The 15,044-nt window shown below is 37.8% G+C and overlaps 1 protein-coding gene across 1 annotated transcript in view; it reads right to left on the bottom strand.

Annotated features, from left to right (window-relative positions):
• Positions 1–4,968: 4,968 nt before the first annotated feature.
• Positions 4,969–15,044, bottom strand: part of LOC111156987 (UDP glycosyltransferase 8) — a 52,445-nt gene continuing 42,369 nt past the window's right edge. Inside the window, exons 2-5 of the mRNA XM_022518173.1 lie at positions 13,246–13,388; positions 11,676–11,752; positions 8,339–8,558; positions 4,969–5,422 (exon numbers count right to left, since the gene is read on the bottom strand). Of these exons, the coding sequence (XP_022373881.1) occupies positions 5,059–5,422; positions 8,339–8,558; positions 11,676–11,752; positions 13,246–13,388 (804 nt within the window). The 3' untranslated portion in view covers positions 4,969–5,058. The remainder of the gene's footprint in view (positions 5,423–8,338; positions 8,559–11,675; positions 11,753–13,245; positions 13,389–15,044) is intronic.

The following is a 15,044-nucleotide window of genomic DNA, read 5'->3' on the forward strand; positions in this document are numbered from 1 at the left end:
CAGTAGGAATTACCTGTTAAAAGTAGGGATACTATATTGAATTCAAACTAATTCTGTCTTTGTAATAAGGAATGATTGCTTACTCCATAAAACAGGTTACTGAAAGAGTAAAAACTAATTGTAGATAGAAACCAACACAGAATAAAATATTTTTAGTCATATAAAATTCAGTGAGAACTTAGGTTTTATTAGTGAATAAACGAAAATGCTTTATAATACCTGAGATTGTTACTATTGGTGTTAGACTTCTTTGTGTAGATTTACACTATTATAATTGGTTTATTTGAATAACATAATTTTACATGTAATTCTTATTTTTCAGTCCACTGGGATTACATATTGCTATTGAAAAAAAAAAATCTGCTGGTTTTATTACACAAAGCAAATTGTCAGTAATCTTGTGGACTATATCAATTCTTTCTTAAATTATGTCTTATTTACCCAAAAGTAAAGAATGTCAATTTTATAACTATTGTGTGCCTTTCAGTTTCCATACTTGGACAAATAAGAACAGCCAGGCTCTTCTTCCCCTAGCCCCAACTTAACAACCCAAATACCCAAGTCTATGATAGGGAGTCTGAAACATTGTGCAGTTTGTAGAAAAGTGACAAAATGAAGATTTTAATTGTGTGGATTCCTAAGACACTTATAACTAAAATTTGTTAGAAAAATGTTTTTGTTGTCTTCCAAAAATTTCACTAACATTTTTGCATGAAACATAGATTTTCAATGCCAGCTGAAAACCTTACCCTTCCAGAAATAAGGAGAATGAGAAGCCCTTTACTGCACATTTTAGAGAATTTTCACCAATAGAATCCATATAATTCTTAAATTTTGTCATGTAAGATTTAAAATTTTTCTCTTTCAAATGTTTTTTATTATACCGGTTATAAATTAGCATTCTCTACTGTGATTTAATATTTAGAAACCAGCTGAATTACTTAGAAGCAAAACTGAAAATGAATTATACTTTCAATAATAAAACAGATTATGAACTATTCCTTGAAATGGTTTTGTCGCCTTGTTTTGGATCTCTCATTTTTAAACCTTTTCTTTTCACAGTGGGGTCACTCAATTTTAGTAGCATTTGGGCTTTGGTGAGGACTTGGGCTGTGAAGAGAGAAGACAGGACAACTCTGACAGACTAGTGAGCCACTAGCACCTCGGACACCACAGGGGTGAAAAGACGACTCAGGAAAGGGTTGCTGAATGAATGAATAAAACATTATTTTTTCAAACAACACCTTTCAAAAACTCAAAGTGCAACACTGTGACAGAGGTTCGTTGATTCAGGACTAACCACGACAGATTTGAGCGCTCATTTCACGCTGGCAGTTATGCTAAATAGCCACACGCGCGCGCACACACACACACACACACACAGTGTGTTTAAAACATTTAGTATGGTGGCCAGTACAGAGAAAGCATGTGTGCGCGTGTATTCATGGTAAGTCCATGAAATAATTATCACTAGCCAAATCTGAATTACAAAAGTTGAAGATTAATAACTGTTGGAGTTAGCTTCCAACATCAAGACCCTCGGACAACCAGAACTTGGGTTCAATAGACAATTATCTGGAAAAAAAAAAAAAATGATGAGGATGATCCTGATTAAGATATGCCACAGGAGTTGTATTACCAACCACCACCAAGCGAGTCGGTAGTGAGTGTGGGGTTCACTGTGATGGGTCTTGTTGGCTACTCAGTGCTTCTACAACATCCCATGTGTATCTGCTATAGCCATCAGCACTTTACATTATAATTACTTATGTGTCCATATCTCCCACAAGATCATGACTCCTTGAAAGAGAGATGGACCTCGTCATTTGTAAGTTCCCCTGGTATCTGGCATCATGTCTGGTGTGTGACAGGCATCCCCTGAATGTTGAAAGGAAGCCACTCTGCCCTGGCAGTTTCTAAATTCTAGGATAAATAGATATTTTTTATTGAATTCACTTCAGTTGTGTATTTCAGAGAAGGTACTTACATTTATAAATAGTAACAGTCCACAAAATGTTCTCCCAATAGAATGAACTTCCGTCAATTTCAGTGCATGTATTACACCCCGTAACATCCAATTACAATGTCTAATATCCTTAATTAGGGCGCAAATCTGGAAGCAGGCCACTGAGACATGTTATCAGAATCTATCAGACCGCTTGACCATGGATATTCTTATAGTCTTGGCCGAAGCAGGAAATGTGTGGGGGATAAAAACCAGGATGCTACATCTTGACTCTGGAGTGTCTCACCACTACTAGTCCCTAGCAGGGAAGGAGGCAGGCAGGGGCAGATGGCAGATCACAGAGTAGGACAGTCCTCTGAGGATCCAGTGTGGTGGATTCTCGCCCAGATGGAGGGGGTGCTGTGTATCACGGCGTAGGGGTGGGCGGTAAATATATGGTTGGGTAACGAACACGGGTGGTTCTTTGAGGACAGTATCCCCGAGCCTACGAAGACCTTATCAGAAAATGATCAATGTAGTACCTGCCAGTCTGAGATTGTCCTCACATTTTAATACAAAGTTTCTATGGTCTCAAGAAGAATCTCTAACTTTCAACTTCAATTACTAACCATGACTTTCACCCAAATATTACTTTCCTTCAATCCTGAACATCCAAATTCTGCCCCTATATCTATGTGGAGGGATATTAAAACTTATGGTTCTTAAAGAAAAATGGGTCGATGTCTTAATTCTCATTTGCATTTGATATGACGACCAGCTATGAAAATATTTGTAGAGGCTCTTTTTAAAAATAAAATGAATAAATACCTTCTTGAAAACTTTACTTTATTAGAGAATCTAGCCCAAATGTGGAAAATTTAAAATCACTCTATTTACCAAAACTGGCTAACAATAAGCTTACTAGGAAAAAAGAAAAAAGAGAGAGAGAACAATGAACAGTAAATGCCTACACTTAACATTCTTCTGGGATAATTTTAAGATCCATGTTGATGTACTTATAAGGTAAATCCCTCTATTTAATAGTAATAAAAAAAATCCCATGTAACATTTTGTTTTTTACACTCATATACACATATAAAAGTTGGGAAACATGTCTCAGAAACATGTTTATAATGGATATACATACTATTGTGAAATATAATCTGAATAAAAATTTTATTCCAACAACATTTCTCTATTTTAAATCATGTTTATTGTTTAAGTTTTTATCACAGTGGAGATTAATTTATGCTTAATCATCCATTGAGTGCCTACTGTCAACTTCATCCAATTCCAAAAAAGTAAAGTCAACTCATTCATACACTCTAAGCCTGTTCCCATCCCACCATTCATTGCCTGTGCCTTTTTTCCCTTTTAACGGCAACATAACGATAAGATTGTGAAAAGGTATAACTAATAGACTTATATGTATAATACCATTTCTTCAAGTATTCAGAGAGCAGTACGTCTGTCTGCATTGTACATTAGAAAACTATTTGTGACATTATTTCTAAGTAGAAGAGAGTGGCTCCTGGTGGGAGTGTAATGAAGTTGTATGTCATAGTGTATGACAAGGATTTACAGCATTCTAGAATTTTCACAACTCTTCCCATGTTAGTGAATGTCATTAGGTGAATGTATGTTTCTACTCTCAGCTGTCAGACATGGGATCTCCAACTACGAATAAATAAGCATACACTCAACACGTGTAGTGCAAATGCTAAGTAAACAGAATGACATGGAATAAACTCATAGTTGCCAACTTGTGAATGGTTCAGCCGGGAGGTCCTGATTTTATGATGTCTGTGACATGCGTCCTTATTCTCCAGTGAACACTGTCACTGTTCCATGTCAGCCACAGTGACTTGAAAACTCTACTGAGGTGGGGCGTGAAGAAGTGAAGAGGGAAGTAGAAACTCATTTTCACAAGCAAGAGATAAAATTTCTCTGTCACTTCTGCGAAACCGGTAAAGTCTATCTGTTAACAGAATCTCAAACCTCTCAAAGAAGGTACCAATAGGGAGAACTGTAAATGTCCCATTTAATTAAATGTTGGCACCTATGTAATATGGATTGTGTGGCCCAGACAACAAAAAGGATGAAGAACATGTTTTTTAAAGTTAAAACTTTGGAAAGATAACACCTGAACATTCAAAAATTACACTATAAAAAAATCCATCAGTTAAAAAAACATTCAAATAACGGCCCTGTTTAAAGATACCACATAAGCAATAATCTTCAGTACTTTGAACCAAAGTCAGAGTTTTGTAGCTTTGTCTTAATTACGCATTTAACACAAAGTTATTCATTAAAATGAAATTAAAAAAAACTACAAAATTCTTTCAGAGGCAAATTATTGGTAGGGGGAAAACAAAAGTAAAATGTGACAACTGATTTATAAGTTTACTTAATTGCATGTATTTTTCCCCCAGAAGGGTCCACAGCCTGTAAGAAAAAGAAAACAAAACAAAAAGGCAAAACAAAACAAAAAAGCTAACACAAACAAAAAAACCCAAAAAAGTATAAAAACGGTGCCATGTATCTTTTCATTTTCTTTCACTGCATTCAGTTTTGAGGGAAAAGTGTTCCTTCGTGGTAAAGTGTTCTGAGTTCACATATATTAAATTCTAGAAAAGAAACATTTGGAGCCTTTCAAATTCATTCTTGAATGTGTTGTACCTTCAACAAATATGCCAAGCAGCCACCTAAAAATTCTCTTAATTAGGAAACACACATACATACACACATACACGCAAACAAACAAATCTTCTTCAAAGAAAAGAAACCATTCCTTATCTGGGACACACACGTATCAAGATTCAAAATTAAGGTCTGACACGGTCACTTAATTGATTTTTAAATAATTAAGGCTTCTAAAAGGTTCAGTGCCAAAACTCTCTGTATCAGTATTCGAATAAGATACATTTTTGCATTTTAGGTTTGTGCTTTTTACAGCCATCTTAATTCCACAGAATTTTGTTAGTAAGATCAGGTAACGAACGGAGTGTTAGGATTGTTTACTGACATTTAACTTTTAGTAGTTGTTAGACTAAATTATAGTGATAAAAGTTGAATGACTGAACAGATCTGTTGCTATCCTGTGGGCTGTTGGCTCATTTCACCTTCTTCTCATGTTTAATATGGCCATTTTTTTTGTACTTGCCATTGAGGATTCCATTATGGTAATGTCCATTAACTGTGCTATGCTTATTTCTAGACCACAAACTTTTGATTTTTCTGTAGATAAATTTTGTCACCGAGGACAAGAAAAAGTAGAACAAGGCAGCACCAAGCAAAAGCACAAAGGCTATATCCAGTAAAAAATACTGACAGAAAGAGATTTGATGGACAGCGGCACGTAGGTGATGGGCTCCATTGTGACGAAGAATGTAATCTATCCAATAGACAGTCCGATTGACAGGGTGACCAGGCTGATCCTTGTGGATTTCTGAAAGCTTCTGGGCCCTCTGACGGTAGCTATGGAGTGGAGAGGCAGAACACAGAATATCATGTCACTATAAGGTTCAGTATTAAGACTTTCTCATTCTAAAATGAGGAAAGTAATAAAACCAACTATTATTTATTAAGTACCTAGTATGTGCCAAGCACTGTGTTAATGCTTTAAACACAGTATCTTGTGTTAAGACAATAAAATAAATTTTAAACAAGTGAGGAAAACGAACTCGGAGAGACTGAGTGACCTGATTATGATTACAAAGTTGAGATTCAGATTCAAGTGTTTCTGACTCTAAACCCCAGGTTTGTTTGGTTTGTTTTTGCTATACCATACCTCTTACCCACACATACTCCTTCTCTCCCTATGCTTTTAAATACTATTAGTCAATGAGTCTCAACCAGGAAGAGGTGTATATTTATTAGATTCTAAAAGGTAGAGATGAGGAAAAATGCAGAATTTTGTCCCAAACCTTTTTTAAGCAATGAAATTTAACTTTGCTCTGATTTAAAATAACATTAAGTGAAGGTGTGAGGTTATTATAGTTATTCAACAGAGGAAAAGGAGTTGAGAAACACCACTATGAAGCCATCCACAGATAACTGTCATATGGTGCATATATATACATATATATAGTTTTTCATTTTATACATTTTCATTTTATATATAAAATTTAAATAAAATATATACATATATAAATACAAAATATATTAAACATGTAAAATATGTATATATATTTCATATATATGTGTGTATATATATACATATTATGCATATATATATGTAGTGAAAATACCCTCTTAAATGGTTAATCGGTACTCAGAGTACCTCTGTATACTTGAAGACTGCACAACTGGGGTTTAATTGCAGTGTGACATATGACTATAGCATGGTCTCTAATTAGGTAGGCCCTGTTTATATCTCAAAGAACACTGACAGAGGGATTGTATGTGGATAATCCAACCTTTTGCTTTTTTCTGTAGACCAAATCCAATCCCTGAAGCTCTGCAAGTATCCTTCCCCCCACCCCCAACAAACTTCACTTTGGGGCTATATTTTACAAATCTTTCTTAAAAAGCCTGTAAAATACTTATCATTTTTCATAAAATCCTGTCTTGAAAACACTCGACTTTGAAAGAAGAGCTACAGAACACAGAGGGATCCCCATACTAAGGCACCCCAGCGCTCCCAGTGCCAGAGCTAGGATCAAGACACTGGATCCTTTAAGAGGTCAGAGCAGGAAGGCTGCCTCTGAGCCCACTTAAGGCAGCATAATGAACCTCAGTGGACCTGAATCCAGCCTTTTATATGGAAGCTGCATCATTTTCTATGAAAGAATTTTTCTTATTGTCAGTTGTTTCTTAGGCTATGACAATGTTTTTCAATCCAGTGTTTACCCATACCGTGCAGGTATAAACAGAAAAATTCTACTGTCATATGAAATGCAAGATTAACTGAGTGTCATATAAAAATGGGGAATACTGCTGCATTGTTTTTTTTAATTATTATTTATTTATTTTTAATTTAATTTAATTTTTTTTATTTTTTGTAAACATGTATTTTTATCCCCAGGGGTACAGGTCTGTGAATCGCCAGGTTTACACACTTCACAGCACTCACCATAGCACATACCCTCCCCAATGTCCATAACCCCACCCCCCTTCTCCCAACCCCCCTCCCCCAGCAACCCTCAGTTTGTTTTGTGAGATTAAGAGTCACTTATGGTTTGTCTCCCTCCCAATCCCATCTTGTTTCATTTATTCTTCTCCTACCCCCTTAACCCCCCATGTTGCATCTCCTCTCCCTCATATCAGGGAGATCATATGATAGTTGTCTTTCTCTGACTGACTTATTTCGCTAAGCATGATACCCTCTAGTTCCATCCACGTCGTCGCAAATGGCAAGATTTCATTTCTTTTGATGGCTGCATACTATTCCATTGTGTATATATACCACGTCTTCTTTATCCATTCGTCTGTTGATGGACATCTAGGTTCTTTCCATAGTTTGGCTATTGTAGACATTGCTGCTATAAACATTCGGGTGCACGTGCCCCTTTGGATCACTACGTTTGTATCTTTAGGGTAAATACCCAGCAGTGCAATTGCTGGGTCATAGGGTAGTTCTATTTTCAACATTTTGAGGAACCTCCATGCTGTTTTCCAGAGCAGTTGCACCAGCTTGCATTCCCACCAACAGTGTAGGAGGGTTCCCCTTTCTCCGCATCCTTGCCAGCATCTGTGATTTCCTGACTTGTTAATTTTAGCCATTCTGACTGGTGTGATGCTGCGTTGTTTTAAAACTACATGAGTCATCTCTCCAGACCCTTTGAGACTCAGTGGTTAACTGGGTTAACACAAGAAATCAAATATTTAACCAAATCAAATAAATAAAAGATTCTGATTAGTCATGCACCTGAGTCAATAAATCTCTGTGTTTTGGTGATACTCGTCTTAGGGAAACCCAGCAGCAGTCAATACAAAGGGCACCAACTTTGGAATCAGACAGTCCTGGTTCAAATTTCTACTCTAATAGCTGTGCAACTATGGGCAAATTACTTAAGCTCTCTGAGTTTCAAGTGCCTCATCTTTATAATGTCATTAATGAAAACAGTGATAAACAGATATTACGAGTATTAAAATGAGACAAAGAACACAAAATTTGACACATTTTAGGAACCCGATGATTGTTCCCACTGGAATTTCTCCCTCAATTTGGCAAATCCTGGTAGAATATTATTCAAGGTCATACCTGGCTGGCTGTATGACTGCTGTCTTTATTTTTCAAATTACAGGAAGATGTACAGAAAGCATCAGACACAGGAATCTAAAGGATATTTCTGTAACTGGTTTATTGACAACTTCTTGGTAATAACTGGTTACTGACAATATGCTGTGCTATTTATCTTTCATTTGCTTTCATATTAACTGAAAACTTACCTGGGATTATTGATAACTTTCACCAATGCTTCATACAGCTCTCCTTCAGTAACAGTCTTCCATTCTAGCAATATCCCCATGCCTTTTGCCTGGACCCGAGTCATAGTATCATAGTGGTCTCCAAAGAGTGGGATTCCCACTACAGGTACACCGTGATACATAGTTTCAAAAATACTATTCAAACCACCATGGCTCAGGAAGGCTTTAATATTTGAATGCCCTAAAGAAGGATTAAAGAAGAAAACAATTTACAGTACTGTATATTATTCTAAGAGATCTTCCAGGAATCTCTTAAAAATCCACCCTATAATAAATATACATTTTAGATATAGATTTTAAAGGCATAATTTCACGGATTCCTCTTCTACATCAATTAAAATGCTTATAAAAAAATAATGAACTGATTTGTATATATTAGTTAAAAGCCATTTTTAAATAGCTAAAATTTATGGCTTTAACTTTCCCTCAAACGCAAGTATCAACTGACTAGCCACATCTATTTAAGAGGCCAATAATAAATAGGAAGTCAATGAAAGCAAGAAATGCCAAGAATACCAGGGTACAACCACATTCTACTAAAAACAGACAGCCACTTCTGGATACCCAAGCATTTATCCCTCTCTTTATATATATTTTTTAAAGATTTTATTTATCTGAGGGAGAGAGCGAGTGCAAGAGAGCACCAGCAGGGGGAGCAGCAGAGAGAGAGAGAAGCAGACTCCTCACTGAGCAGGGAACCCCTTGTGGGGCACCATCCCAGGACCCTGAGATCATGACCTGAGCTGAAGGCAGATGCTTAACCAACTCAGCCACCCAGGTGCCTTGGCATTTATCTGTATTAACAGCAGAACACACTTTGTTTAAAAAAAAAAAAAAAGTTAAGATGTGGGGCTGGACTCCTAAAGACCATGAAGAGTTTATGTGCTTATCCAAGGAGGAAAACTGTGCAGTACAAAGTATTTACAATATTCAAGTCATGTCAGCTTCTGTGCTACACAATTTTAGGGTCCAATTTCACAGTCTGGGGATATAAACAAGTAGGGGCTGACACATATAAAAATTAATTGTAAGCAATGGAACATCATGTAACATCTAGTTGTCACGGGGATAAAAGAAGATAATTTATCAAAATTAATGAGGTATTTCCAAACCCAGATCTCCTCCTGAGCAGCCTATATTTCAAAAAGGGACCAAAAGCCTTGTGTAAGAAGTGTAGGACAAAGAAACACTGCACTTAGAAAGTACGTGCCATGGTCAGAAAGGAACTAAAGCTCACAGAAACAAATCTTTTAAATATTCACACACCAGGTACAGTACAGACTCTGGGTGTTGAACCTCCATCTCAGCTGGGCACTGGGACACTCCCACCCTGTAGCTAGCAGGGTTAGTCACTCAGTGTCACCTCTGTCTATAGATGACTTCTCAACTGAGCCCATCTAATGGACCTGCCCTCTCAGTGCTTTCAAACTTTGTTTTTAGCAGCAAAACCTTCTCTTTGAATAAAACCTTACTACCAAGTTCTGAAGTAACAAATGAGATAGTGCTGGTGGGTGGAGGGCAGGGAGGAGTATGGAAGGAAGGAAGGGGAAAGACAGTGTGGTTCGGGTCCTACTTCTCATCCCGGAGGAATCTTCTTATCATGGTGAGGAGCCAAAAGAGGACCCACAAAGTCATACCTGGTGATTAAAAGGACACTAATCTTGGCAAAGGTAGAGAACTAAGATTCTGAGGAACCCGGAAGAGCTATTAATTTGAGGAGGGCCACTGGATGTGAACCACTGTGTAGCTAGACCTCGCTGTACAGCCTCTCCGAAAAAACCCTTGAGAACAGCTCAGATGTTCTCAGATCATGGTATCACACTGTGGCACTGAAGAACAGGCAGTCAAGATTCTCTTATTTAAATTTCTTGCTTCTTTCTACCTTCTATGGAATCTGAAGTCATAATAGTAAAGACATTTTTAAAAAATGAAAATGAAATACAAGTATTAAGAAAGGTAAATTGCCCTGTTTCTTCTTCAATTTTGTCATTTACAGAATAATATATATAAGGAACTAGATGAAAAAAATTATGTAAGGAAAATTCCTTGCTGTTTTTCAGTTATAAAATTTGATTTGCTGGTTTTTAGGATGGGTCACTTTATTGCATCTAAAAAATTCTTTTCAAAAGCCTATTTTTAAGAATATTATATAGCACTTACATACCTCACTTTTTCAGTTACAAAATTCGATTTGCTGGTTTTTAGGACAGGTCATTGTAGCTTCTAAAAAATACTTTTCACCCAAAAACTTATTTTTTTTTTTTAAAGATTTTTTATTTATTTATTTGACAGACAGAGATCACAAGTAGGCAGAGAGGCAGGCAGAGAGAGAGGGAGGAGGAAGCAGGCTCCCCACTGAGCAGAGAGCCCAATGCGGGGCTCGATCCCAGGACCCCGGGATCATGACCTGAGCTGAAGGCAGAGGCTTTAACCCACTGAGCCACCCAGGCTCCCCCAAAAACTTATTTTTAAAAATACTGTTTAAAGACACTTACATAATCTGGTATATTTTAGTATTATTGAACAGATGATGGCCAATATTGCCAAAACTCTACCATTTTTATAACTTCCTTAATATCTTAAAGAATAATATGGCATCATGTTTTCCTAGAAATTTAATGAAATTACGGTATTACTATCTACACTTATCCAACAGTTAAATTATATATTTCAAATATCTTAAAATAAATGCACATAATTTTATTTTAGTTTTCATCTGAGGGTCAGAATATCAATAAATAAATAAATCATGTGTTTATTTAATAAAATGTTTCAAAAATATCTGGTGACTTAAGGGGAAATCTAAACAGATGAACCAAACAAAGATAGGATGTTTATTGGCCTAAAGATGTTTCCTTGGCCTTTTGCTTCTCTTTGGTTTCAAATAAATGAATAACTTTGAATTTTTCTGAGTTCTCAGATAAGTCTGTAATAAAACTCTAACACAAATCTGTATTTTCATTGTTTTAATTTTACTACCTTTAGCTGATTAGTCTAATCAGGTAGAACTTTATTCACTGCCAGTTTATATAGCTTATTAAGTATATTTTCCAGAAAATTAAAACTAGTGACTGGCCAAAAAATTTTAATTTATAGACCAAAGGATTATACTTGACAAATTATTTTCCAATAAATAAAGATTTGACTTGTTGGCTTGAAATCTAAGATGAGACACTGGATGACACGGCGACTCTTTCATAAACTACACACATATTAGAGAAGATGTTCACATGCAAAAATCACATTTATACAATTCAGATCCAAAAGCCAAGTAAGTACCTACATGCAGCTGACTTACCAAGCAGGTCATTTTGTGGTAACCATTCTATGAGCTTAGTGTTGTTTCCTAGATTCTTTGGTTTGGTTCCAGAAAACCTAAAATGTACATCATCAGACAATGAATCTTTCAAAAATCCAACTTAACTCCTGGTATAGACTCTGTGGTTAAATTATCAGATTTAAAATAAACGTTACATGATCTTTTGTTGATATTTTAAGAAGGAAACCATGCTTTAGCAACAAGAAAATTTTGATATTCTTTTTCACATTTTCACTGATTGAGATTAAAAACAAACGAACAAAAAGCACTTGGCTTATATTGAGATTTTCCTTCAGCTCTTCTCACCCGATTACAGTGGGTGAGGGGGTGGGGTGGGAAGGATCCAAATTAACCTGTTCTAGAAAGTCACTCTCCAGCAGGACCCAGAAGGAGAAACTCGAAGAAGCGGGGAGGCCCCACTGGGCAGTGGATAGAGCCTAAGGAAAGGTGTGAGAATTGGAAGAAAGCAGGAAGTACTCTCCTCGAGCTTGGCCCTGGAGACAGGTGCTCTGTGGGGCAAAGGATACAATTCAGTGGTTTCTTAAAGATCAAGATCTTTCCAAGATAAACCATGAACATGCTTAATGACTCATCTGCCTAGTGGCAAGGGTCTGAACTGAGCAGACACAACCTGTCCTCAACAAAGCAGAAGGGTGCTTTCTGGTTTTCCTAATATAGAAATCGCAATCGAACTGGCATCCAGAGAAGAAGTCCTAAACGGTGGGGATAAAAATATGTGTCCATTTCATAGCTCAGACAGGAAAAGTGGGACCTAATCTTTACACAATTGTTATAAAGGAAAAACCTGTAGTATTCAGACCCTACTAGTAATGGCTTGAACCTCTGGGGACGATGTCAGTCACTGCAGGATCCCTGGAGCCCAAGGGCAGTGGCAGGGACTAAAGAGATCCACGGTACATGGTGTTCAGGTCTGATATTTACATGGTGGGGGGGGGAGTCCAGAGACGGACACTTGCTGGCAGGGTCTCCCAAAGGAAGCTGGGGGCAATCTATGGATCTGCTTTAACCAGCATTAACTGGCAAGTTACTGTGTTTTTAAAAACCCAGTCTCTTAGATAAATGAAATAAAAAAGCATGTATAAAGGACGAACAGTTCCATGAAATATTTTACCTGTTTATTCATTCACCCATCATTCTTTACCTCATTCCAACACTGATGTGAAGGTATACAGAAGGTATCTAGAAATGCATGTAATTACAATTTTTTTTTAAATGACAATAACTAAGAGAAGGAAACAGGATATAAAGCTGAAGGTAACACAAAAATGCACCCGAGACAAGGATAAATCACTCTGCATCATATTTTCTTTGCAGGCTATATAGGCTTGATATCTCTCTCTTTATCCATCACAGAGTCTCATAAATTCGTCCCTAGATTTCAACAGGCTAAGAAACAGAATGAGAAGTCAGGGGTATCCTGCTCATCTTGCCAGGGAGCCAGCACGCTGTGTGGACTGGGGGACCTGTCGGCTAGGCAAGGAGATCCCGAAAATCAGCAGTGAAGAAACAACCAGCATGATTACCTTACCTCCAGATCACCTTCTGCGGCAGTCTCCCCAGAGCTCCAGCCAGCTTGTTAGCAATGTCTTCGGACAGGTACTTGACACCAGCTCCGAAAGATACCAGGACAAAGCCATGTTCGTTAGCACCATTTACCCACCTCTGGAGATCCTATCAATCAAAACGCCGCAATTAATTTTATGAAAGGCCAACATAGTTCATAATCAGCGTCATCAAGAGCCCAGTTTTTAAAAAGTATTCAGGTAACTTTCTTAAACAATTAGGGAGTAGCGGATATAATTTTCTCTAAATAACTGCTTCTGTTTAAAACAGTTCATCTGACAACACTAACTGAAATGAGGGTGAATGGCTAATTTGGTAAGATCAACAAGTAGCAACAAAAAATCAGTGTCTAATGGCCTAAGAGCACAGTCAGAAAACTGAAACTGATGTTTAAAACACAGTCAGGGATAAATTTGTTTGAGGAGGGCGCTGAGGTGGCTCAGTCAGTGAGGTGTCTGCTTTCATTTGGCTCAGGTCAAGATTGGATCCAGTCCCGAGTCCCCACTGGGCTCCTTGCTCAGCGGGGAGTCTTCTTGTCCCTCTGCCCCTGCCTGCCACCCTCCCTTGCTTGTGTGTACTCTCTCTCTCTAATAAATAAATAAAATCTTTTTTAAAAAATTGTATGAGGATACAAGCGAAAGATATGGACTGGACATAAAACAAAAACATGAACTACCACCCTCACTCCTACCCAGAAGATTTTTGTTTTTAGGAGTGGGCTGGCTTTATCTCCGTCTAAGCTCCATCATTTTCATCTCTAAGAGTCATACGGTGTTATACGGTAAGAAAGAGAAGGAGTTAGCTGACAGGTCCACAGATCCATAGGCCTAATGAGTTGTACTCTTTCTCTAAAAATTCCTCCGACTCACAGAGAACACAAAGCACACATGCTCTATAGTGAGGCATCCAGGGTTTCTGGAAATCTCTGAGTGGTTGCTCTCCCTCACAGTGCGGGAAAATGCTAAATTCCAAACCTGTCCTTAGACAGCCAACAGATGCCGGCCCACAGCAGATCCGAGGTTAAGGAGGGACAACTCTAACACCGCAGGAATCACTCCCCTTTTGGAGGAAGACACATTCACAGATTTTTGCCAGTGTGGTTGACTTATACTGAAAATGAAAGCAGTTAGTTTTAAGGGATACTATCCTTGCTTTGTTTTATTCTGTAAGCACAAACCTGTTTTTATGGTACATCACCCCCTTGAGTAAGTCTTTTGTCAAAGACACTGAGCTTCAGGTTCCCATATGAAAACTAATAGAGCCACTGCACTTTGAGGAACACAGAATTTCACTGCAAGGAAAACAAATGTGCTGTCTGTGGACAACACCTTTGCCGTAATGTAGGCATGAAAACAGGGGACAGGCCCACTCTGTATTCACTATGTGAAGAGTGAGCTGTCTCACGGACGGTCCCTGCGGGTCTGTCATTCAAGATGAAGGAGTTTCTACGGTGTCACCCGTGTTTGCATTTCACACCCCTTTCTGACACACCCTGATTTATTGCCGGGGGAGGGGGATGGTAACTGCACAGTAAGCACTGTCACCACAAGGGCATCACCAGCTAGCTCCATACCGAGTATTTATATGAATATTAGCCCCCACCCCACCGACGGCCTCCTTTCCTTTGTTTTTCCCCTTTTCTTTTATTACTTAATGAGATCTGTATTAACAACTCTATTGTACTCATGCTTAGCAGGAAAGAGGGGGCCACATTTTATGTCCAAAATGAGTTAGTAAGTAGTGTCACTGGATGACTGGGATGAT

Source organism: Enhydra lutris, unplaced genomic scaffold (genome assembly GCF_002288905.1).
Source record: "Enhydra lutris kenyoni isolate GAN:26980312 unplaced genomic scaffold, ASM228890v2 scaffoldscaffold3, whole genome shotgun sequence".
NCBI lineage: Eukaryota > Metazoa > Chordata > Mammalia > Carnivora > Mustelidae > Enhydra > Enhydra lutris.